The sequence below is a fragment of the Protomyctophum bolini genome, assembly GCF_963924005.1.
Source record: "Protomyctophum bolini genome assembly, chromosome: 10".
NCBI classification, from domain to species: Eukaryota; Metazoa; Chordata; class Actinopteri; order Myctophiformes; family Myctophidae; genus Protomyctophum; species Protomyctophum bolini.
This window is the reverse complement of record NC_137871.1, coordinates 4850476-4876780: the sequence shown is the minus strand read 5'-3', so window position 1 is coordinate 4876780 and position 26305 is coordinate 4850476. Positions and strand designations below refer to the sequence as shown.

General features: G+C 44.0%; 1 protein-coding gene across 1 annotated transcript; it reads right to left on the bottom strand.

Annotated features, from left to right (window-relative positions):
• Nucleotides 1–1971: 1971 nt before the first annotated feature.
• LOC308322120 (solute carrier organic anion transporter family member 2A1-like) lies at nucleotides 1972–25459 on the bottom strand (the record flags this gene model as incomplete). Its single annotated transcript, XM_080773315.1, has 14 exons — nucleotides 1972–2445; nucleotides 9228–9352; nucleotides 9496–9560; nucleotides 9929–10086; nucleotides 14023–14164; nucleotides 14381–14567; nucleotides 14950–15114; nucleotides 15661–15748; nucleotides 15888–16018; nucleotides 18268–18366; nucleotides 19414–19623; nucleotides 19916–20078; nucleotides 23223–23360; nucleotides 25397–25459. The coding sequence occupies 14 exons, from the start codon at nucleotides 25457–25459 to the stop codon at nucleotides 1972–1974; spliced, it is 2208 nt and encodes a 735-aa protein (XP_080629441.1).
• Nucleotides 25460–26305: the final 846 nt, after the last annotated feature.

Here is a 26305-nt window from a genome sequence, read left to right as displayed (position 1 = left end):
TGCCTCTCCAGTGTCTCCCAGTGCCTCCCCAGTGTCTCCCCAGTGTCTTGCCAGTGCCTCCCCAGTGCCTCCCAGTGCCTCCCCAGTGCCTCCCCAGTGTCTCCCCAGTGTCTCCCCAGTGTCTTGCCAGTGTCTCCCCAGTGCCTCCCAGTGCCTCCCCAGTGCCTCCCCAGTGTCTCCCCAGTGTCTTGCCAGTGCCTCCCCAGTGCCTGCCCTGCAGTGTCCCCCAGTGTCTCCAATAACAATACAAGAGCAATAATATACAAATTAATCTTAATTTATTAATCAAATTAATTAATCAAATTTTTCAAAACCCCCCGCTCCCAGCACCATGCCAAAGCTTTTTCCTGCAGGAAACACTGCAACCTAACAACATAGTGTTAGTTAATTTTTTACATCTGTTCTTTTTTCCATGTTGTCTTAGCATACAATATCCTCATTAATGCATAGGCCTGGAAATGGGGTAAAATACATTTGGAAATGTTGTAGAATATGAATTGTTAAAAAAATAATTGTGGGAACTAAACTTGTGGGACTGTAGCAATCTCAATGCTATACCAATACTCATCATCTTCCTCCAATTTAGTGCAACAATATTGTACAAGACCTACAAGCTCACAACGCGCTGAGGCTTCTTTGCACACCGGCCACGGCTTTTTGCACCGGTCTGCACCTGGCCATCATTTGGTTACATACAGTTCCATGCAGTAATCTTTTTTTAGTATGGTAAACAATAAACATTGCAGGCAATGCATTTTGATTTAATTGTAAGAGGGAGCGTATCAACACACAGGTGTAACCACTGTTCTGATTGAGCATGGGAAAGCAGCGGACAAATACATGATTTCATTATAAACTGTAAGCAAATAAATAATAATGTATGCACCGGTAGATTCTCACCCAATGAAAACTTACACTTCACAGATTATAGGCCATTTGGAATTAGAACAATCGGTTAAAGATTGACCGAGAATAACACGATTTAAATATCAACTTTTTTGTTGCGTGAGGATTTGTTGCGCTGAGGTGTTTTATAGTAGGCTACTATACTTGTGAGGACATGGCTGCACGCCGCGCACCAAACTCACAAAGCGCTGTCATGATGCAACACTTGGAGCTTGTACTACACGGATGACAATAAACATTTCACAGACTTTACAACTTTACATTAAAACAATTGGTTGTGCATAGGCTGCATAGGCACTTGTGAAACTAAAGTATATAGCCTAGATTTATTGTATAGATGTGGATTGTGGAGGACTGTGTTGCGCTGCTGTGAGGTGATGGCGTGCGGAGATCTGCAAACTCAACACGGTGAACACGCATATAATAATATAAATGAGGGCTGAGGCTGATGAAGTTTGCATATAACGGCCCATGGGCCGTTATATGGAGGAGGGCGGTTATTTGATGGAGGCGGTTATTACGCAAAATGGTGTCGGAACCTGGGCTGTTATAAGAAGCTGGGCGGTTATTTGCGCATGGGCTGTTAATTGGTAATATACGGTATATAGGTTTGCAAAATCACGATGGCCTGCTGCGTGCTGCACAACATTGCAGAAGTGAATGGTGTGCCCCTTCCAGAGGGAGCACCTGCACTTCCCCCACCTGCAGACATGCCGGTGGACCCACCCATTGGCGCAGAGGCCAACATGGCAGGACTGGCCCTGCGCCAACAACTGATCGCTCGTTTTTGAAGTAAGGATGAATATAGTTTAATTTAATTTATCATTTTAGTTTACGTTTTTTTCGTCTCTAATTCAGTTAGTTTTAAATATTTTAACGGATTTGATATAGCCAGTTTGTTTCTTGATAACATGGAAATAGTTACACAATATACAGTTTCGTATCCGTTTTGTTTTCGTTGTAATTAGTTTTCCCCTTCAGTTTGTTACTTCGTTAGTTTTAGTTAACTATAATAACCTTGAAGTAGACACATGAAGCAAATTCAACATTTAATTATAGTTTTATTTATTCATTTCTCCTCCTGGCAGTGGCTATGGATTCGAGGGCTGTGGCGATCCTGTCTAGAATCCCCACACCCCTCTGCACCGCCCTCACACCCTCCTCCACGACAGACGCAACCCTCTCCACCGCCCTCAGCAAATGCTCCTGGTTCTGCAAGACCTCAGCTGAAATAACTTCTACCCGGGCGTCCCGGTCAGCCATGGGGGCAGCCTCCGAGGCTCGCCGAACTCTGGTTCTTGCAGAACCAGGAGCAGAAGCCGAGGTAGAGGGCACCTCGCCGTCTGGTGGAACAGCAGCCGGTGGTGGTGAACAGCAGCCGGTGGTGGTGAGCAGCAGCCGGTGGTGGTGGTGGAGCGCTGAGCCCGAGCGGGTGGCCCTGCAGGCGAGGCCTGGGTGGTGGTGGTCGTGGAGCGCTGAGCCCGAGCCCGAGCGGGGGTCGAGGACCGCGTGCGAGCTGCCTGGGAGGTGGTGGAGCCTCTGGAGCACCGCGAGGACCGAGTTAAGGATGTATTAAGGAAATAGCAGGAAATAGCAGGAAATCTTTCAACACAGCCGGACACGCAGCTACATAGCTTTTTCATTAGCTGTTGATGAAAGCACAGATATCACGGATACAGCGCAGTTAGCAATTTTTATCAGAGGCGTGAAGTCGGACCTCACTGTCACTGAGGAGCTGTTGGATGTGGCTGCTTTGCATGGGACCACAACGGGACAGGACATTTTTGATGCGGTGGAGATGTCCGTGAGTAAAAATGGATTGCCCTGGGAAAACCTGGTGGGATTAACTACAGACGGAGCACCCGAAATGTGTGGAGGAAACAGGGGCTTAGTTGGACTAATGAAGGGTAAAATGCAAGAAATGAACTGCCACACGCCTCTGATAACGTATCATTGCATTATCCATCAAGAAGCTTTGTGTGGGAAGGTGCTGAGGATGGATGGCATAGTGACCACGGTCATGAAAACAGTGAACTTCATTCGCGCTCGTGGCCTGAATCATCGTCAGTTCCGTCAGTTTTTGCAGGAGATGGACTCGGAGCACGGAGATGTGCCGTACCATACAGAAGTTCGGTGGCTGAATAGGAGCAAAGTCCTCAAAATATTTTTTGAGCTCAGGGAAGACATTGCTGTTTTCATGCAGCGTAAGGGAAAACCCTTGCCTGAACTGTCAGATGAACAGTGGCTGTGTGACTTTGCTATGTTGTGTATATAACCCAGCATCTCGCCAAACTGAATCAGAAGCTGCAGGGACGCAAACAAGTCATCACACAGATGTCCGACACGATCACGGCTTTCCAGTGTAAACTGGTCCTATGGATGTGCCAAGTGAAACACGACGATCTTGGTAACTTTCCTGTTTGTCAGAGAATCTCAGCCTCATTTCCCCTTACTTTTTCATGTGCTGAGTTGGCTACCAAACTGAGCCTGATAAGGAATGAGTTTGATCGGCGCTTCTCTGACTTCAGAGCACAGCACACTGGCTTTGTCCTCTTTGCCAGTCCTTTCACCACTGTCATCGACACTGCACCCCGACACCTTCAGATGAAGTTAATTGAGCTTCAAAGGGACAGTGGCTTGAGAGCAAAGTTACAGGATGCTGCAATGCAGGACTTTTAGCTTCTGCTTTGATGCCACAGCTTCGACTTCATGCTGTCCGTGTTCTCTCTATGTTTGGGAGCACCTACCTGAGCGAACAGTTGTTTTCAATAATGAATTCAAACAAAAACAAGCACAGATCTCGCATCACTGATGAAAACCTCCATGCTGTTCTATGGATTGCCTCAGCACAGGACCTAAAACCAGACATACTTGTAACGGGAAAACGGTGTCAGACATCTGGTCAGAAAACATAGGTAAGCATTTTTTTTAAACTAATTAGAATATAATAAAATGTAATGTAACCAAGAAGAAGACTAGTTAAACTGTGTGCAATTTAATGATTGTGCTTGCATTTTGTTTTGTGTTTGTTATTTTCAGAACACGAGTTTGAAAAACGAGTTTGACACCCCTGAAAACGAGTTTGACACCCCTGCTCTAAGGTTAGGTGACCCTGTAATTGTAAGAGATTTGATGCAGAATGGATCCAGACCAGTAATATGGTGGGAAAGCAGAACATAATGAGGGGCTGGAAAACATTGGGGGGACCCTCTGTGCAGGAATGGCTGGCAGACCTGGGAAAGGTTGCAGCATATATTTGAAATATATATATTTTTTTGCAATTTGATTTTTTTCCCCCCAACTAGGAATAAAGTGCTTCTTCTTGAACAAAGAATGATTGAATTCCTGAATCTGGGATGAATAAAGTGCAAACTTTTTCTTCAGATTGTAAAAAGTGCAAAACTTTCACCTTTTGAAAAATAAAAAGCTGTTCATTCCAAGCTTCAAAACGCAAAAGCTGCTCTGCATAGAGATAACATGGGACCACGAAGCTAAAGCAGAAGCTAGCTTCTTTGGTGTGAATGGAGCTTTAAGCCCCGTTCAGACCTAAAGAAGCTGGAAAAAAAAGCAAAGCAAAACTCATTTCGACGCAGCTTTTTTTCCCAGAAAGTGGGCGTGTACAAGGTAGCCTACCTGTCACTCAAGCTGCCTGGACTGGCTTTAAGACGAGGAAGAAAACAGGCAGTTTGAGCAGATGCGCATTTGAAAGTCTAAAATGTAAAATAGCGACTGTAGAGGAGAAATAATTATATATTTAGTTACATCATAACCTATTTATCGATGAATAAATAATATAATCTTGGTAATCTTGTTTATTCATTTAATATACAACAATATTAGTGAACGAAAACCTGAACCTGTGATTATGTGAAGCATTAATTAAATATCATTGCTCACGTCATTGGAATGAGTTTCAGCCCGTGACAAATGCTGTTTTGCAACTCTGCATCTCCTCCTCCGCTCCTGTTCTGTCTGTCACTGTCGTGACCTGCATGCACGTTTATGACATTAGCCTACTGTATATTAGGCTCCATGCCTCGCAGCCTAAACCTTATGTGGTACTGGTGGTAGGCTGTAGTGGTGGAGGGCCGTGAATTAAGTTGGCACCCCGTGATTTCCATATGACGGGGAAAAAAAGAAAAGATGCGGTCCCCACTTTGCTGCCTCGGCACTGTCGGCATGTCACATTTAGTGGCATTCGAGTGCGTCAGGTTTATCCTTAATTAAAAGGACGTGGCTGTAGACTTACTTATCTGCGAAAAGAAAAGCTAAAAGCTGGCACTGCAAATGCCTCTCGATATATCATGGGGGGGGGGGGGCTACCGGTATGCGCTCATGCAAAACACTGTTTAAATGGCTTAAGCATGACTTGCAGCATTGTTTTTAATAAGCTTGCACACTTGGAAATATGATAATATCCTACCAATTTCATATATGACATGCTTTATGCTTTTAGGACATTTTAGGAGTGAAAACATACAGTATGTTTAGATGCCTGTGACAGCCTCTCAGCTGGTCAAACAATGCTGCTCCGCTGTTCTACGACAGAAAAACAGGTGAGGACAAAACGTACGACAGCTCCCGACCAGACGTGAGTTTTGTCAAGTTCAATTTCAAGCTTTGGCGGAAATGTTAAATGCCGAAAATGTCGGTAATTTCGGTGTGCACCCATATTTAGGCGTACACACGGTTGATAAATGAGGGCCTTAGTGTTTACATGTTGGAAATGGCTTTTTCAATCTAGGCTCCCATCATGGTATAGAAAAATGGAAACCCAAATACAAGTGAAAATAGTGAGACACTGACAGTCAGTCTGCTTTCGAATTCATATTTTTATATATAATGTACACCTTTATTGACCCCAGAATAACTACTATCAAGGAAGTAGGGTGCAGCATGGACATTTGTCGAGTGGAGACTTTTTCACTTTCTCCTGCCGTTTGGCAACCCAGGTTGGTGCCCTGCAGCACCTAAAGCGCTTACATTAAGGCGGCCCTGGTCATAAGTATCCAAATATACTCTAGTACTCTAATACTCTAGTAAAGTACAGATACTCCAAAACGTACTTAAGTACAGACAGTCACTCAAGTAAATGTGTAATTAGGTGCTGTCCACCACTAGGTGGACGGGCAGTGGCTGCCCCTGGAGCCATCCCCATTGTGCATACATAGTCAAGTGTTATTTCCCTATACCGGACTCTCAGAAAAAAAGCTGTCAATTTGATGGTGAAAGACATTAATTTGCTCCAAAGGAAATAAATACGAATACATTTGTGCACTAATGCCCATTTTGTAAAATATATATGTCATGCATTGATCAAATGCATAAATTTATACAGTAATGTACATCTAATCAATAATATCTGTTAATGTATTTTCATTCGTCAAATGTATTTAAATACATTTAGAAAGTGCATTATACATGTATCAAAAGCATTCATCAAATGTATTTAACACATAACGTAACACATTTGATGAACACGTTTAAAAATAAATGTTACATTTGTGTTTCCTTTAGCTCATAGGGGTCCTCTTCTCTTGTCTGCCTCCGGACGACCAGCATGGACAGCACGAAGAAGATCAGCCCTCCAATGATGAAGCTGAGCAGAGTGCCCAAGAACCTACGGAGCAGCAGCACAGTACAATGCCACTCAATTCAATCTTTATTACAGACTCACGGTCCAGATCACATACAGAGGAACAAAAGACAGTAAATAATAAAAAAATAAAAAAAATAGAAAAATTAAAATATACATACATACATACACAGTGCATATGCACACAACCTGATGACACAGTTGTCAGACTCCTCTAGTCGACACATGAATTTGTACATTACGTTTCTTAGAAGGGCTTGACAGCTGATTGGCACTGTGCCATCTTGGTACCCTCACTAGTAATCGTAATGCATCATTATATGCAACCTTAAGTTTATGCATGCTACTCACCTTGTAGTTACTCCACAGGTGAGCAGTATACAACGGTGTACAGAAAGCTTTAAACAGTGATACCATTGTAGTGTAATTTGTAAACACACACACAAATCTGATCGACCAGCTAATGATGCTTACACATACTCACATACACACGCATACACACAGGCACGCACATACACAGACACAGACACACACACACTTTCACATATACACACACCTACACACACAAATACATACACACATACCAACCCTCATGTGTTTCACAAAAGTATTGATTATGTTCTATACTTCACAATTATTGTTTGCCGTTTAAGACATAAAAGCACAGTCCAATTGTAAAGTTGAGAGGGTCTCCTAAGAGCTGATATGAGGAGGTCTATTCAGGAATGTGGGGGACTAAATAACATGACACTGAGACCATCTGGTTTCTATCGGTCCGGAGTGAAATTGTGTGTTCCTTGTCTTAGACGCTCACACAATCGGGCACGCCATACATGGACACTTGTGTTTGCACGCGCACGCAAGTCACGTGTAATAAGAGGCCTTGACATGTGTTGGGAAAGTGTAAACAATTGGGTTGTAAGAGCCGTGCTCTGATTTGGTTGGGTAAAATCTAAAGTTGCATGTAAAAGTATATTCACGTGTAATAGAAAGTTGGACATGAGATTCTGTAGGAGGATCTTATTGGCTAAAAGCCCAAACGTGGGTGACCACCCCTATCAAATATATACACATGATAGAACAAAGGACAGTTATTGCTTGTTCGTGGCGTGTCGTGAAGTACTCATATTCTTGTGTTCCCCTTTCCCCATTTTTATCCCTCCTTTCTGATTTTTGGAAAACCATGTTAACCTTTTTATTATATGGAAATAAATATCCTTGTTATAACTTTTACACCCTGACGTTCTGAATGCATCATTTCCGACGGATGGCATCCTGAGACCAGTATCTGAGTTACCACACCATGACATCTGAAGAGCAATTATGCCATTTCCTCATTAAAATGTTTGCCTGGGCATACAGTTTGCGCCTTTGTCTATGAATGTCTTTATCATGTGTGAGGTCATCAAAGATATAGTGCCTGAGGTACTTAATCTCTGCAGACAAGGAGAATGTTAGCACTGAGAATAAAGTTAGGATCCTCTTTACTTCGCACAATCAGGATGCTACTCTTCTTGGCATTATACTTAAAGGAACACTTTTCAACCTATCTTCATATAATAGGTCCTCACTAATAATCATGAAAAAATGGCGCAATTATTTTTTACTCAGTCTGTGTCTCATAGGAGGGCTGTGGGCAGTTCAGAAACCGTCTTCCAGTGACATCATCGATTAGGAATCCGAGCTAATAGAAACGGCAGGCTTTCTAGTCCTGAAAAGAAAATGGAAGCCATCGTTCTCACGATAATGAAAATCTAAACATTTTTGTTTAAAAAAAATCTGCTCAATGATGATGTCACTGGAAGACACTTTCTAAACTGCCCACTATGAGACACAGACTGAGTAGAAAAAAATTGTGCCATTTTATCATGATTATTAGTGAGGATCTAGTATATGAAGATAGGTTGAAAAGTGGTGAAGTGGTCCTTTAATATTAAAGTTAATACCATACTGGGAACAAATCCTCAAAAGCTGCTGTAAGCCTGCACTCTACGGGGAAATGATAACCAAATCGTTAAAGGTAGACGGTGCATGTGTATCATATCATTCGTATGGCTGCCATTTTGAGCTCTAATATAGCAGGCACAGCACACTGTCGCTGCCACTCAAAGTCACTACTGGCCAATCAGAGCACGTCTTTTTCGAAGGCTTGTCAGAATCATTACTTCCTCCTCAGTGACATCACTTCCAAGACCGGGAAAAGACGTGCTGTGATTGGCCAGTAGTCACTTTGAGTGAAAGGGGGGCCGTGCCTCCACCATATTGGAGTTCAAAATGGCGGCCTCCATAAAATACATACGTCGCTCCAATGAACTGCAGTGGCGAATGAGGTATCTAGGTTTGTTGTCGCTTTTGAGTGCTTTTTAGGCCTTTTTAGGCCTTGGATGCGGCTTGTCGACACAAACGTTAAAATCACTTTTGGTGTGTGTGTGTGTGTGTGTGTGTGTGTGTGTGTGTGTGTGTAGGGTTAGAGTTGAGATAAGGTGAGAAGCTCAGCCATCCGGAGCTGACCCTGTTTGACGGTCACTGTTACATGACTTCAGAGATCATTTGTACCCAATTTGGTGAAAGTCATGTTTCTGGAAGTCTGGGGTCTGCTACGGGACCTGCTACACTGTTGAAGATGGATGGATGGATGGATGGATGGGTGGGTGAGTGGGTGGGGACTAGGACAGTTTTTACCATCAGCTGATGTATTGACAACCCTGCTTGGGAGGTAGTGTACTTGCCTCTGTCTGAAGTTGGTCATGTCGTAGTAGAGACAGGAAGTCCTCTGGCCACACCTCTCACCCCACAGGATGCAGGTGGTGTCTATGACACTACCATACAACACCGGGCCTGGCAAGAACGCTTTATAGAGAGAGTTGTGTGTGTGACCAAAAATCAAGATAAATTGAATTAGGCCCTTTAAACCTTCACAGAAAAATACTGTTGGTTTAACTGTGTAAATATTGACCTGTGAGGGTTAATTTTGTGTTGTGTGATGGACTCACCCAAGACCCTCCAAAGAAAGTGCTGGACTCCAATTGCAAAGGACTTATCTTCTGGAGGTACTATCCTGAGAGAGAGAGAGAGAGAGAGAGAGAGAGAGAGAGAGAGAGAGAGAGGGAGAGAGAGAGAGTATACTTGTGTGTTTCTTGGTGTGTTTTAAGAGGGAGCATGTGCACGTGTTAGTCCATCTCTTGTAGTGTTTCCATTGCAGCCATGGTAGCACCATTTGAATTTGAAACAACTGCATTGACACATCCTGCTATCATAGTTGTTCTGAAAAAAAGGGATAATGGAAAATAATCTGTGTTATGTCATGGTGTGTGTGTGTGTGTGTGTGTGTGTGTGTGTGTGTGTGTGTGTGTGTGTGTGTGTGTGTGTGCGTGCGTGCAACGTGTGTGCACGTGTGTCTCTCCATCTGTCTCTCCATCTGTCTACCTGAGTATCATCATGAAGGAGGGTGTATGGGCGGTGGAGGCAAGGAAGCAGGTGACAGCGGCTAGCGCCATGAAGACAGGGAGGAGGTGGGTGCAGTCACCAAGACAAGCCCTTGGCATCGCATGGCCTTCGTCCACACACCTGCATGATGTATAGTTCTGTGGAGAGAGTAAAAAAAAACATGTCAAAAACACTATATTCTTTTTTGAAGTTTCACTTCAAAATTTGCAGTTTTAAGCTGGTCCAAGTGCTTTAATCAACGCAGCATTCAGGTTTTTGCTTTGGAACAAGTCACTGGGGTCATGGAAGGAGCGTCCACGTCGCGGCCCTAGGAGTATTGACGAGATCAACGAGATCGGCGAGATCGACAAGATCAACAAGATCGACTAGATCGACAAGATACTGCTAATCCTTTCACCACTACAAGCAACAGTTACAAGACCACAACAGCCACAAGCTACGCCAAAGCTGCAACCTACAAGCCACAAAGCTACAGAACACCCAAGAGAAAACATCATGCCTGGAGATAGACACAAAGATCAACGTCGAAAACGAGGGACCTCCTCAAAACCGGCACTGACAGTCATATCTGTGAACATTGAAGGGTTCTCCTCTGCAAAACAAACCATCCTAGCCGATCTATGCAGCAAGCAACAATGTGATGTTCTCTGCTTGCAAGAGACGCACAGAGGGAGTGAAAATAACCGCCCCACTATACCAGGAATGGTCCTGGCCATTGAGCGACCTCACCGGCAGTACGGCAGTGCTATATTTGTAAAAACAGGCCTAACTATAGAAGATACAGACATGTCAGATGACCATGATATCGAAGTCCTGTCTGCTGAGTTAAGCAGTGTTGTAATAACATCTGTCTATAAACCACCACCTGTAGACTTCATATTTCCCCAGCCAATCCCTAAAGTGCACAGTAAACCACAGATCATAATTGGTGACTTCAACAGCCACAGTACCCAGTGGGGCTACTCTGAAATGAACAAGGATGGAGAAGCAGTAGAGGACTGGATGGATACTAACCAGCTAAGTCTTATCCATGACCCCAAGCTACCACACTCATTCTTCAGTGCTCGCTGGAAACGTGGCTACAACCCAGATCTCACCATGGTCACAAGTAACATCGTTGGACTGTGTAAAAAAACTGTGCTGGACCCTATTCCATCAACCCAACACCGTCCCATTGGGATCCTAATCAATGCAGCTGTAGTCCCAACCATCGTGCCCTTTAAAAGGCGTTTCAACTACAAGAAAGCAGACTGGAAAGGTTTCACCAATGGGCTGGAAGAGAAGATCGGAAATATAATACCAGCTAGCAAGAGCTACGATCAATTTGCTAACCTGGTGCTGAAAACTGCTCGGAAATACATCCCACGAGGCTGTAGAGTTGAATATATACCAGGACTTTCAAAAGACTGTGCAGGACTCTATGACAACTACGTCAGCATGTTTGAAGCAGATCCCTTCTCAGATGAAACAACTGTCCAAGGCGAGAAGGTGATGGAAAGCATTGCCGAAGAGCGAAGCAAGACCTGGAACGCTCTTATTGAGTCCACAGACATGTCAAAAAACAGCAAGAAAGCATGGACACTTATTCACAAGCTACGGGGCGATCCTAAAGCAGCTCCTCAGCACCCAAAAGTCACTGCCAACCAAGTTGCCAACCAATTGCTCGAAAATGGAAAGAGTAGAAAGAGAGGGAAAAAGACCAAGCTGAACCGCAAGCAATACACCGAGGACCCTGCTTTTACAAGACAGCTTACCATGGAAGAGCTGGAAGAGGGAATCTCTATCCTCAAACCAGGAAAGGCAATTGGACTGGATAACATCGCAACAGAACAGATCAAGCACTTCGGTCTCAAGGCAAAGACGTGGCTTCTACAGCTCTACAATGAGTGCTTATCAACACACAAGCTCCCTAACATCTGGAAAAAAGCCCACATTATAGCACTGCTGAAACCGGGGAAAGATCCATCCGCTCCCAAGAACTTCAGACCAATCTCACTTTTGAGTCACACCTACAAGCTCTTTGAACGTCTGATCCTCAACAGAATTGGCTCCTTTGTTGACAAACACCTCATCCCTGAACAAGCAGGTTTCCGCCCTGGCAAGTCGACAACTAGCCAAGTACTCAACCTTACTCAGCACATCGAAGACGGTTATGAGGAAGGGATGGTAACCGGTGTGGTGTTTGTCGACCTCTCAGCTGCCTATGACACAGTCAACCACAGACGCCTCCTCAGCAAGATCCTGGAGACCACAAGAGACATCTGTCTGACAGAGCTGATTGAAAGCATGCTTGAAAACAGGCACTTCTATGTTGAACTAGGAGGAAAGAAAAGCAGGTGGCGAAGACTCAAGAATGGCCTTCCACAGGGAAGTGTGCTTGCACCACTTCTCTTTAACATCTACACCAACGACCAACCAAAAAGTGCAGACACTCAGCGCTACATCTATGCAGATGATCTCGGCATAGCTGCACAAGCCACTAACTTCAAAGTTGTGGAAGACAGACTCTCTAATGCTCTGGCAGAGCTAACACCCTACTATGAAGAGAACCACCTACGTGCAAACCCATCTAAGACTCAGGTGTGTGCCTTCCACCTGCGAAATTGTGAAGCCAAGCGCCAACTGAAGGTCAGCTGGTCAGGAACCCCCCTTGAACACTGTGAGCACCCTGTCTACCTAGGGGTAACCCTGGATAGATGTCTCTCTTTTAAGACCCACACAGAGAAGACCAAGTGTAAAGTGAGTGCGAGGAACAACATAATCCGCAAGCTCACTGGCACAACCTGGGGTGCTAACCCACAGACTATTAAGTCAACCGCACTAGCGCTCTGCTACTCAGCTGCTGAGTATGCCTGCCAAGTGTGGGAGCGATCTGCCCATGCCAAGAAGGTGGACCCCGCCCTTAATGCTAGCTGCCGCCTTATCACAGGCTGTCTGAAACCTACACCCACAGACCGTTTGTACATCCTGGCAGGCATAGCCCCACCAGAGATACGACGGAATGCAGCAAGCAGAAAAGAGCGGCTACAACAGTCTACCGACGAAAGACACCCTCTCTTCGGCCATGTGCCAGCCAAAAGCCGTCTTAAATCCAGGAAAAACTTCCTGAATAGCACCCCTCTGCTCGGAACACCGAGCATAAGTAGTGAGAGAGTCACTCAGTGGGAAGAAAGGACTGGCAATCTCCCACCAGCTACAACGATGGAGCTAAAGGCTAGCGAGGCACTACCCCCTGGAGCAGACTCAACATACGCAGTGTGGAAATGCCTTAATAGACTAAGATCTGGTGTTGGGCGAGCAAAAGCCACTCTCGTAAAATGGGGTTTTTCTGATGACGAGGACATTGTGTGTGACTGTGGCACTGAGCCGCAGACCATGCAACACCTCCTCACATGCCCCCTGCTGGAACATCCCTGCACAGCAACGGACTTGGCAGAGTTCAACGAAAAGGGACAGCAATGTGTTCAGCTGTGGCTGAACCACATCTAGCGTGTATTGTAACTAACTGTATTGTGGACACGATAAGAAGAACTGCAAAAACAGCTGAAGCAGAACCTGTTATCCTAGTTACTTTGTAGTAGAGGGGTTATAATAGTACTTTTAGAATGCCAATCTGTTTAAAAAAAAAGAATCTAACTGTATTGTGAACCATTGAGTGTTTAACTTCACATCAGTTGTATTTCCACAGCTCCTGTTGCTGTCATTAACAGCTCCGTTGCTGTCATTAACAACTGTACCAACTACCAATTGGTCTATTTCCACGACACTATTCTCTTTTTAGCTTGTTCAGCAATACCACTGATGTTTGTAAGGGACATTTATGTAATATGTTGGAACAAATTCAACGTGTTCCCACTGTCTGTTATTTATAACCTTTTTAACCAATCAGATCTCGTAATGATCATGGGTCCATTAAGTTTGCAAACAATCTTCCCTGTCATTTGTTGACAATGGTTTGTGCCGGTTTAATTTTACCTTGCACTTTGTAAGAGTGTCTGCTAAAGACCTAAATGGAAAATTGCCACACATGTTTCCTTCCTGTTTCCCTCTCCTCTTGCAAAGCAAGCACCTACCATAACTTTCATGTCATCCATCTCCATAGACTGACAGCCCGCATGACAGGGGGACCTGAATTCTACTCCATCTGAGCCACATACTGGGTTGAATGCCTCCTTAGGACATGCACAGTCAGCATTACATAACATGGGATCATTGCTAAAGAAACAAATACAAACACACATTAGTAGGACAACAGAACATCAGCAATGTGGCAATTGCTTCCTGCTGTTTCAAATATACGAAAACATGCATGTACTGTGTCAGTCTGTGTGTACTCTCTCACACCCACCCACTCACACACGCACATACACAGATCTTGAACCAAGGGCAACATACAGAAAGCAACCATGTAATCCTCCATAAATACTTTACTGGGGGAATACGCCACCAACTGTCTGTGTGGGGCAGCCAATCATTAGTAGCGGGATAGCCGTGCACACGGCCAGCAGTACGACTGCAGAACACAGCTTGCCAGCGCCAGTCAAAGATAGATTCAACTTCCGCATCAGACCTCCACCCAGCAAGATGCCCAGCACAGCAAATGGAATAACGACTCCACCTGCGTGGAACAAAGTACATGTACATGTCTATGTCTGTATATGATACTACCTGCATTAAATACCCAGGTGCAAATGCAACCTGATGTGATGGCTCCCACAGTTTTCAAATACTTCTGCCTATTAACAGCATGTACTTCGCAAGCTCTGAAAATGAGCATACAATAAAGCAGCTGTCCCGCCTTTCACCCCATACACTTGTACACGGAAATAAGTCTAATTGGAGAACAAATTAGTCAACGCCTAGCTGGCCCCCCATACACTTGTACGCGGAAATAAGTCTAATTGGAGAACAAATTAGTCAACGCCTAGCTGGAGAAAATTGGGGAAAAGAAGGCCCATTTCATGCAGACTACTTCAAAATTAAGTGCAGCGCTAGCTCACCTATCATCATGTTGGCGAAAGAGAAAGACAGGCTGAACTGTTTCCCAATGAACTTTCCCATGAAGACGGCAAAGCCGACCACCATCGCTGCCATGCACACTTGGGCAAACACTACCAACAGGAAGACGGGGCTTCGGAACGTCCTCAAGGCGATGCGAGGGAAACCTAGTGGAGGTAAGGATAAGAAATTGGATGAGGATGAGCAGAAAGGAAAAAGTACTTAAATTGATGGGAAGAGGAGAAGGGAAAGGGAAGAATGTGAAAGACGAAGCAAGAGAAAGGGAAAGAGGTTATGAAAACATTATTTTCTCATAAAGACTCTTATCTATACTGTAGTCTATTCACAGCTATCCTAACATTTCTGAAAACCTTTCTGGGGCCCAAGCCTATTAGGAGAAGTGTGGAGAAATCATGTCCTTAAGCCCCCGCTTACCAATAATAATTTAATATAATAATTTAAAGATGATTTACGGCTTTGATAACTGCGGACATTTCCCCCCACTTGATGTCTATGTCTCATATTAAATAGGCATCTAAGTGTGCATGCACGCACGCACAGGAGTGCACACATTATCTCAGTCCCTGGCCTTTGGCCTGGTGGAGATGCTAAATTAAAAAGAGATAATCTAGAATTAATTTGGTGCAATCATCATGCCCTGTGGAGTCACCTGTACCCTGCAACAGACTCAACAGGTAAATTGCAAGTCTCACTTTTGAGGAACTGAGTGAGGGTTTGTTCCTGCTCCGGGCCTGCTGGCTGCTCCTTCTCCGTTGTTGGGTCATCATCCTCATCACCATCCTGAACAAAGGAAACAGAGATGACACAGTGGTTTTACGCACACAAACACACACACACACACACACACACACACACACACACACACACACACACACACACACGCACGCATTCATGCATTCACGCACACACTATACTACACCTTTTTGGGCATCTCCCTGGGGAAGAACATGTAGGGCAGCGCTGTGATGAAGAGGAGGATGGCAGATCCTAAGAAGCCCAGCCACCAGGCTCCTACGAAGCGCTGATCTGTAGGGTCCAATTGGATCTCATCTGGAGACAACAGAGAACCACTAAAGAATCGATGAAAACAACTAAACAATCTTATTACAGTACATCCGTCTGTTTGCTTGTCTGTACAGAAAGGTTTGCCAGATTGCCATGAAACCTTTTGTGCACTTTCATGATCCCAGAAGGCAGAAACCTATTTGTGATACCACCATGACCTTTCCTTTAGTGCCAAGTCAGCATCCAGCAAACTGTTTGTCTCCATTGAGTGCATTTCTGTCTCAAAAATAGATAACAGTCCATCCATCTTTGAACAAATTGATACCCACAAAATGTAAAGAAAAACAAATCTAATGCTGAATCATGTTCCTGTTACTGCATTAACTATCCCTCCTCAAAAGTTTGGAAACATATTTTACTGTACTGTTTATGCTTTACAAATAGGTCAAATCTTGTAACTTCGGCAGCCATTCAATATGCAGCACTGCCCTCTAGTGTCTACCATAATAAATAGCTGAATCATAGACTGATGGAGGATTTGAGTCCATCTCAAGATAATACCTGTTGACATGAGCACACTGACAGATGACGGATAGATGAAATATAAATGTCCTTGTTTTTGCATAATGTTACTGTATGTCCACGGATATGGTTTAAAATGGTGAAAACATTCATTTATTTTTGAGAACCAAAAGATTCCAGCCACAATAAGTATTCCATGCAGCTGGTTAATGAGTGGAGTTGCACTTGATCATGAGTTTCACAATGTCCCATTTTTTCATAGGCCTATAGACAGACAGGGTCAATAGGAGTAATAATGTTTTGTGTGTATTATCAGAATATTTAACTGGTGTACATCCCCCCCCCTATGCTTCACTGTGAACCACTTCTTCCTTCCTTTATATATTTTTTTCCCAATTCCGTATTATTTATTTCTCCCATTTCCGTTTTATTTTTCCCCAAATTCAGTTTTTTCCGTTTTAATATTTCTGAATTCGGTATTTTGCTTTTTATGCAAATTTTTAACATCGTTTTCAGTAACAACTCCCCTATCAAATGCAGCTTTAATTGAATTAAAGTGCAAACATGTGCTGTAGCAGAATATGGAACATAGTGCTGTATGAGGTGCAGGCAGAGGCGTAAAACTTTTTTTTTTTTTAATCAGGGAAAAATAATCAGTTTATATATCCAAATTGGTGATCTTACTACAAGCCCACAGCACATTGCAGCATGACATGTTGAGAGCTTGTAGATCTGCTGCCCAAACTCCCCAAAGCCATGTGACCTTGTTGTTTTTACTCCACCACTGAAATTTTCTCATAATTTTGTATGTCTCAAAACACTGGCCTACAGTTAAATTATTGTCAACTAAATAAATATTAATTAGAAATTAAGACAAATACTGACAATGCTACTGATTGGTTCATTCTTCATTGGCTTGCAGTTAGTTATTGCACATTATTGCCGAAATGCAATAATAATAACAGGCTGGTCAGGATGGGGGAAAAAAGTTGTCCTTTTAGAAAACATTCAGTTGGCTCGCATGCATGCATGCGCGCGCACACGCACGCACGCACGCACGCACGCACGCACGCACGCACGCACACACACACACACACACACACACACACACACACGATCAAATAACCTTTTACAGCTGCTGTAAGTTAGCAGCGTTAGCATAGGAGCTAGCGTTGGCTAATGTAGCCTTGTAGGTCTACCACTGTTACACCTTCTGTCCCTCTCAGTGTGGATTTTATTTTTGTTAATGCAAGATGAAAATGCTTATGGTTACAAGGTTAGTATTACTCCAAGCCCTGGTCCTCTGGACCTCTACTCCTCTCTATCTTTACTCCGTGTGTGGAACTGGGAGGGAGGGAGGAGCAGGCAGCGTGCTGCTGTGCTGTGTCTACTCCTCTGTGTTACAGACACACGCAGCTAAGCTATACATCTCCTTACAACCGTACTCTACCGGATTTTCAATGAGAGTGTAGTGGTTGTTGTACTTTTTGCGCATTTATGACAACACATAATAATCGTCCGTCTTCACTTGATTTCTGAACAAAGCTGACCACTGAATCATGTTCCATTTTCTCCCGAAAACTGAATTTCAGCCCAGATTAGGGCCAATTCCGCAATATTCCGCGTTTTATTCCAATTCCGTTTTATTGGTCATTTCCGCGATTCCGTCCGCGATTCCGTTAACACGGATTTCATATGGCTCTACCTTTATATTCATACTTATCTAACTATCTACAAACAGCTATCACGTATAATGACAAATAACCTCATACCTGGCGACAGCTTGTCGAAGTCCACGTAATATCTTAGTGTGAAGCCACCCACAAGGAAACTAAGAGCCGGACCAAAAGAACTCACTGCCAGAAGAACACCTACAGAGAAGAGAAACCACAGCCAAGGGTTAGCCCCACAAGCAGAACCCAATGGTAGTAAAGTTTCTGACATTTTTAAGACTTTATACCATGGGGTCCTGGTCCAGGGCCGGCTGCCACCTGGTATGCACACATAAATACATGTAAACACGTTCGGAGAAATGAATCTGCGCAGTTTTACGACGTTTTTTCCTGTGATGGATTCTGAATGTGCGAACTATAAGTACCTATACATACCTCTGAGAATATCTCCTGTGTCGCGGAAGCCGTTAAGTATTTTTAATCTATGTTTGATTAGAAATGTCGCTTCTTCCTACCTTGTTTATTGACACCTCATTGTACCGCCTATCTGGCTAGCTAGTGGCGCTATAGCTATGACGGAGCAGATCAGAGGCAGGGACGTAGCCGGCAAAGCCAACCGCACATCGGGAGGTGGTACAATAAACGGTAAATAAACAAGAAGAATCAAAGCAACATTTTTAATCAAACATGGATTAAAAATACTTAACGGCTTCCGCGACACAGGAGATATTCTCAGAGGTATGTATAGGTACTTATAGTTCGCACATTCAGAAGCCATCACAAGAAAGAACGTCGTCATAGTGCGCAGATCGACTTAACGCGGAGTTTGTTTATGTCCGTGTTCCAACATCCGCATTCGAAAATGTAGTAATGTCCAGGAACCCTACCTAAAGCTTAAAGTCCAAATTTCATAAAAGCTTTATGGAGGGTTCCGAGAGGGGCTAGCCAAGGGTAAGAATTGAGTTGCTTTTGACAGAGAAACATGTATATAGGCCTACACAAAGGTGACCTTGTTGTAAATGACAATGTCACTGTTTGTTTTCCGTGTTTTTTATTTCTCTAATGTAACAAAAAGTGGAGAAAACAGTTCCTGTGTTTGTGCATCAAAAACTCTGTTGTGAATCTATCATGCGGCTGGCTCCCACAATATTCCCTACAAGGTTTGCCTTGGTTTCCTCTATGGGTCTAATCACTGATCTACCCTTCCAAGTAATCAACATTTGTTTTGTGCACAATAGCGCATACCAAGGTATATCGGTGAGGCCTTCTTGCTGGCAAAGTCATCAATGTAGGAGATGCCAAAGGGCTGGATAGGAACAGTGCCAACACCCATCAGTAGCTGAGCCATGAGCAGGACAAGGTAGATCCACTGCTCTGCTGTGCTTTCCTGTGATGTGCAACCCTGATCGGGTGACACTGTGGCGTTGTCTGCTTGGCAGAGGCCAGAGCTGTTTGCTGTTTGAACACAGAGAGAGAGAGATAGAGACAGCAGGTAGATGGAATAGAACTGTCCAGAGCCAGAACATGAATACATCGGGCAGATGTGGGTAATGTATGTTTTTTGTAATAATAAAGTAACTAGTAACTGATGTTTTCAAATAATTGTAGTGGAGTAAAAGTATATTTGCCTCTGAGATGTAGGCTAGTGGAGTAAAAGTAAAAGCACAGAAAATTTGTAGTGCTCCAGTAAAGTAAACATGTGACACCACTGTAATGTATGTGTGAACATGCGTGCTGTGCGACTCACAGCTGACGTGGTCAGTGTATGTGTAGCGATCTCCCAGGAAGTGAGGCAGAGTATTGAGCAGGGAGGCCAGGCTGCAGATCAGAGCTCCTGCTCCGATGAACTTGGGACGGTGAACACGGCTCCCCAAGAAACTCACAAACATTATGAGCAACAAGCTCCCCACCTGCACATTACATCCAGGACACAGCCCCAACAAGAGAAATATTTATTCAGAAGGGATTGCCTCTAGCCTATATGGCAGGCCAGTCTGGTGCATCTCAGAGGCAGGACAGGTTACAGGAGGCACTGGACCAGCTCAGACAGTTTAAGCCCTTATTTTATTAACATGGTGCAAGTAATAAAGCGACAACGTTTCGATGCTTCAGTTACGTCCTCGTCAGGTCATGAGAAATATTTATTGTATGCTCTGTGTAGGCAAGAAGGGAAACTGAATGCCGGTTCAGCTACAAGCAGGATCTGATGTAGTATAAGGGGGTGGACCATTTGCGGACATGACATGAACATGACCTTGTAGAGGAATTGTCTGAGTTCCAAAGAAATGCTTCTGTGTATAGCCCCGTTCAGACCTAAAGAAGTTAGAAAAAAAAGCAAAGCAAAAGTCATTTCGACTTTAGAAAGTGGGCGTGTACAAGGTACCTGTCACTCAAGCTGCCTGGACTGGCTTTGAGACGAAAAAGAAAACAGGCAGTTTGAGCAGATGCACATTTGAAAGTCTAAAATGTAAAATAGCGACTGTAGAGGAGAAATAATTATATATTTAGTTACATCATAACCTATTTATCGATGAATAAATAATATAATCTTGGTAAACTTGTTTGTAAATAACGGACCGGATCTCAATCCTCCCCCGTCTTCAGTGCTCATCTCCCCCCCACTCTGCTCTCCTCTCCCCCTCTCGAGCGAAACCCTCCGGGCATTTTTTTAAATAGCGGCTCTGTATGTAATGTTAATATTGATTTAGTATATACTGTATCCAGCACGTCGTAAAAGCAATTGAAACAGCTTATGTTTACGTGTGGTTTCTGGACATTCAGTCCCAAGTCTCCCGGGGAAGGGAGCCCCTATCGCGGTGCTGTCTGTCTGTCACTGACCCTCCTCGGCTGGCTATCGTGGCAGTAGGAGACCGCTCCTCCACCACCCCCCCGGACCCTCACCGTTTACACTACAGCATCAGCACATTTAAAGTTTGCTTTTAATTAGCAGATGATGTGAAACATTGTGCCAACTAGTAGGCTAGGCATACTTTAATTACTTAATTAATAATCAATATCACCGGAACGGAGTCCAGTGCAACGGGCGTGTGTGTGTGTGTGTGGGGGGGGGTGTGTGCATGAGTGAGAGAGATATCGTTTACTTAACATCAATAGTTAATAGGGCCAGTATATATGGTATATGGCATGTATATATACGGGCCATTATATCTCTCTCTCACACACACACACACACACACACACACACATTCATGCGATAATACCAATACAAATTATTCCCTCAAGAAAATATCATCTATCTATGCGATTGGTTTATCGATGGTGCATCAAGGATGCGGAACGCAGCAAACCAATCACAAAACAGTGACATTTTCACGGGGAAAATATTCCATATATATAGCGGGGGTTTAAACCCTCTTGTCATAGCGACACCATGGATCTTCAGCTGAGACGTCGGAGGCTCCTGATCATTCTTGCCGCCTTGGAGGAGGAAGAAGTTCGGGAACATCGCCCCCGCTGTATCTGGGTCCACAGTATACTTCAGCAGCGTCTGCGTTTGGGTACGTACTACACTAGGCATGCCACGGTATGAGATTTTACAGTACGGTACGGTGCCGGTATTGATAATCTATACCTCGGTATTCCACGGTATTTATAAAAAAATAAAAATAACCCCCCCCCCCCCCCCCCCCATGTCTAGAGACTACCCCCACCTCCTTATAAGCCCTTCTTTGTTCCCCAACCTGCAGGCCTACATATATATATATATATATTTTTTTTTACCTTTTTTGATCATTTGAATTTTGTTATTTGTCATGATTATGAATTGATTGAAAGTCTGAACTTTTTTCAGTGATCCCTTTGTAATGTGTTTGACTGTACCCTACTGATTACATTTCTGCCAATAAAGTATTCAATCAATGAATCAATAGATATTCCCCACTGTATTTCACTGTACTATGGCTCCCCCTAATGGCCGTTTTAATGGCGTACCAGTGTACGCTGTAGCAGAGGTAGTGCAATCTGTGCATGCTATCTGGCTGTCTTTCAGCAACACTAACTCAAAGATAGGAAGCAACTTTTCAATCTACTGCAGCTGTGTGGTGAAAATAAATGTTTTGCCTTAATGTGCGAGTGGAGTTGCTTTGCATATGCGCAGCATGCGCCGCCCACCGACGCTGTATTAAAATACCGTATGCTCGGAAATCTCACGGTATCAACACCGTGGCTGTTCCTGTCGCGGTATTACCAAAATTTGGTAAACCGCGGCATGCCTATACTACACCCTGGTCCAAGAGCAGTGACTGGACCGAGACCGCTTTCAAGCGGCGTTCAGGATCACCGTCGACCAGTTCGACGAGGTCTTGAGAAGAGTGGGTCCAAGTATAGCCAGGCAGGACACCAACTTTCGGCGCTCCATACCACCTGCTGAACGGCTCGCCATTTGCATTTGGTGAGTAGCCTAGTCTATAGTGTATTATAATATTATAAAGGCCCAGGCCAGCATAGTCGCATATTTCACTTTTATGTGATAAGTAAAGTAAAGTGCTTGATAGTTTGCTTCTGTGGTGGAAATGAACAATATATATATATATATATATATATATATATATATTGAGATGAGGGACAAAAGTGGAAAAAATGAGAGCCTTATTTATGTTAAAAATAAATTAATTCATAAAAATAAAAGCACTTACAAAGTTAAATGTAATACAGTTGTGTATTATTATGCCATTAATTTCATTATAATTGTTTTCAGAGTTTTCAAGTAGATTGTCAACAACATAGCAAACAATATACACAGTTAATTACGCAGTCAAAACTGCTGAGATACACGAAACGTCTGCTCTCGTGGAAATCAAAAAATCGTGGCCATGCCCAGTTGATATCGGAATCAGAAATTAAAAGTTGGACAAATATCGGAAAATCGGACATTGGGGGGGAAAAGCCAATATCTAAACATCCCTTATGTGAAATGCCAGAGAGTGCTGTCCCAAGACATCTTGCTCGTAATAATCAAATAATGTTTGACACACCAATTCTTCTCATTGGTGTGTGGGCTAGTGAAGTGTGGAGATAAGATAACTAGGGCTCACCTCATTGAAACCAGACAGGAGGCCAGATTCCGTGCTGGAGAACCCATAGCGTCTCTCTATGGTGGGGATGCCACCCGCCGTAAAACCAGACACTAACATCAGAGCCAACTGCAGCAGTCCATGGCAGAAGACAAAGAACTAAACAAAGTGGGGGAGAGAGAAGTCAGATAATTAGAATACTGTATACAATTAATGTAGCTCTGTTATTACATCATGGATCTTCAGCTGAGACGTCGGAGGCTCCTGATCATTCTTGCCGCCTTGGAGGAGGAAGAAGTTCGGGAACATCGCCCCCGCTGTATCTGGGTCCACAGTATACTTCAGCAGCGTCTGCGTTTGGGTACGTACTACACTAGGCATGCCACGGTATGAGATTTTACAGTACGGTACGGTGCCGGTATTGATAATCTATACCTCGGTATTCCACGGTATTTATAAAAAAATAAAAATAACCCCCCCCCCCCCCCCCCATGTCTAGAGACTACCCCCACCTCCTTATAAGCCCTTCTTTGTTCCCCAACCTGCAGGCCTACATATATATATATATATATTTTTTTTTACCTTTTTTGATCATTTGAATTTTGTTATTTGTCATGATTATGAATTGATTGAAAGTCTGAACTTTTTTCAGTGATCCCTTTGTAATGTGTTTGGAGAGAGAAGTCAGATAATTAGAATACTGTATACAATTAATGTAGCTCTGTTATTACATCATCTGTCTATGGTCTCTTAGAACAGCAATTCCCAGAATGAAGTATATCTATCTATAAAGAGCATATGTTCTAAATATCCACAAGTTGACAAACTAGAACATCGTTTTCTTGGGTGAGTTCGGAAATGCGCACTGGGAGAGTACTCACGTATTAGTTTGTTCTATATCCAAACGCAGTGGCGGGGGCAGGTGCTCAAGTGAAAAAAGGGCACCTTGTGCAGCACGTGGAACCGACCGGTGTGAGATTTATAGATTGTGTGGCCTAAATAATATATTAGAAGCTTTTTATCAAGAATTGATCAGTCATTGATAAAAAGTATAAATTAATATTAATTATGATTAAAAAAGCATTGATCAAGGGGCACGGTGGCACAGTTGGTAGTGCTGTCGCCTCAAAGCTAGAAGGTCCTGGGTTCGATTCCCGCTGGGGACGCTGTGGGCACTGGCGGCGTGTTCCCTCCTCCGCGTCATCAGTGCCCATACCCGAGGCGGGGGTTGGCGATAGGGCCTTTCTGTGTGGAGTTTGCATGTTCTCCCCGTGTCCCCTAGGGTAGATACCAATGTTCCCCCAACGTGCGCCCGTGCAGCCAAATGCTCTCGTGCACAACTGAAATCTGTCGCGCATAGACACCGACACTGGTGTAAAAGTTTTCTTTAAAAGAACAAGGTGTTCCCCCCGAGTATCATCTACATTACAGTAATAATACCTATCCCGAGTCGACATTTGCCCACACTGGTACACTTTATTTCTATTTACTTCACAGTTTATTTAGATTACACAGGCGAGGTGACAGGCAGGTCTCCTCCCCTCCTTTTTTGACTCTTTGCTCTCCTCTTCTCCTGTGTATACTGCGCCGTCTGCGCGGCGAGTGAGGACCTTAGGTGGAGAGTGGAGACGTAAGGGACATTTAGATTTAAAAGGCGAACGGATGGAAGTGCGGCTGTGCGCAACAAGGAGAGGGGGAATAACGTTAGCTTCGCATTAGCTGGTTAGCTAACGTTGTTATCACTACAGCACAACAAGCCTCCAGTCCAGTGTACTTGTGAATGAAACAACATGTGGAAGTTAACGTTAATCTCTAGCGGTCTAGACCCATATGGAACCTCTCTCTGTAATTATCCAATCTGTTAATACAGCTTTCTTCAATCAATCAATCAATCCCTCTGGGGGGGGAGGACCCCAGATGACAGTGAAGTGACAATTTAAGGACTTTTAAGACTTATAATACCTCAAAGGCTCTAAAAGAAAAAATACCATTATTAAGTAATCAGCAAACCATGCTATAAAAACTGGTCAAACTGGTGAAAATAGCCGATCTACAAGTTCACAACGAGCTTGTAGATTGGCTATTTTCACAATATGTATCTGTGGAACCATTTTGTTGCTTGTCTGGGTGGGGGTCCCCAGTTCAAATATGATTACTTTGGGGGGTCACAGCCTGCCTCTTCCCTGTGTTGCTACCTTGCCGTGGTGGGGAGGCTTGTGTTCCTCCATGACCCTGAGGGCTATACCGGCAGGGGTCATACCCCTGGCAGGTTCTACCAAGCCGGGCAGGTTTTAGGGTAGAGGACAGACGAAAGGCAACACCTGGCCCTCCAGGTTGGGAGTTGGGCGTGGGGCTAACAACCCCACCCCGTAAAAAAAATCACATGTTACAGATACGTCAAGAAGAGAAAACCAAGACATCACGGCCCTAGGAGAAGATGGTCCTCCACCAGAAGGAACTATGACGCAGGGTGGTGAAAGCCGGAAGCATCTGGAAACCACTCTGCTGAATACCATTCTTTCAACCAGGGCTATCACCACCTTCGGCACATGGAACGTAAGAACCATGTTCGAAGCTGGGAAGACAGCACAAGTTGCCGCCGAGATGAAAAAGTACAACCTTGCCATCCTCGGAATCAGCGAATCAAGATGGACAGGTTCCGGACAGAAGAGGCTTGCCACAGGAGAGCTGCTGCTGTACTCAGGCCATGAGGAGGACAACGCACACCATACCCAGGGAGTTGCATTTATGCTGTCCAAGACCGCACAGAGAGCACTCATGGGATGGGAGGCTCATGGGCCTAGAACAATAGCAGCGTCTTTCAGAACAAAAAAGGAAAGGATAAACCTAAACATTATTCAGTGCTATGCCCCAACCAATGACAGCGATGGAGCAAGGAGGAATTCTATAACAGACTGCAGACCATCATCCAGAAATATTCAGGAAGAGACATCATCATCGTGATGGGAGACCTCAACGCAAAGATTGGAAGCGACAACAGAGGATATGAGAGAATCATGGGGCAGCATGGTCTAGGAGAGATGAACGAAAATGGAGAGAGATTTGCAGACCTATGTGCTAATAACAACCTTGTCATCGGGGGA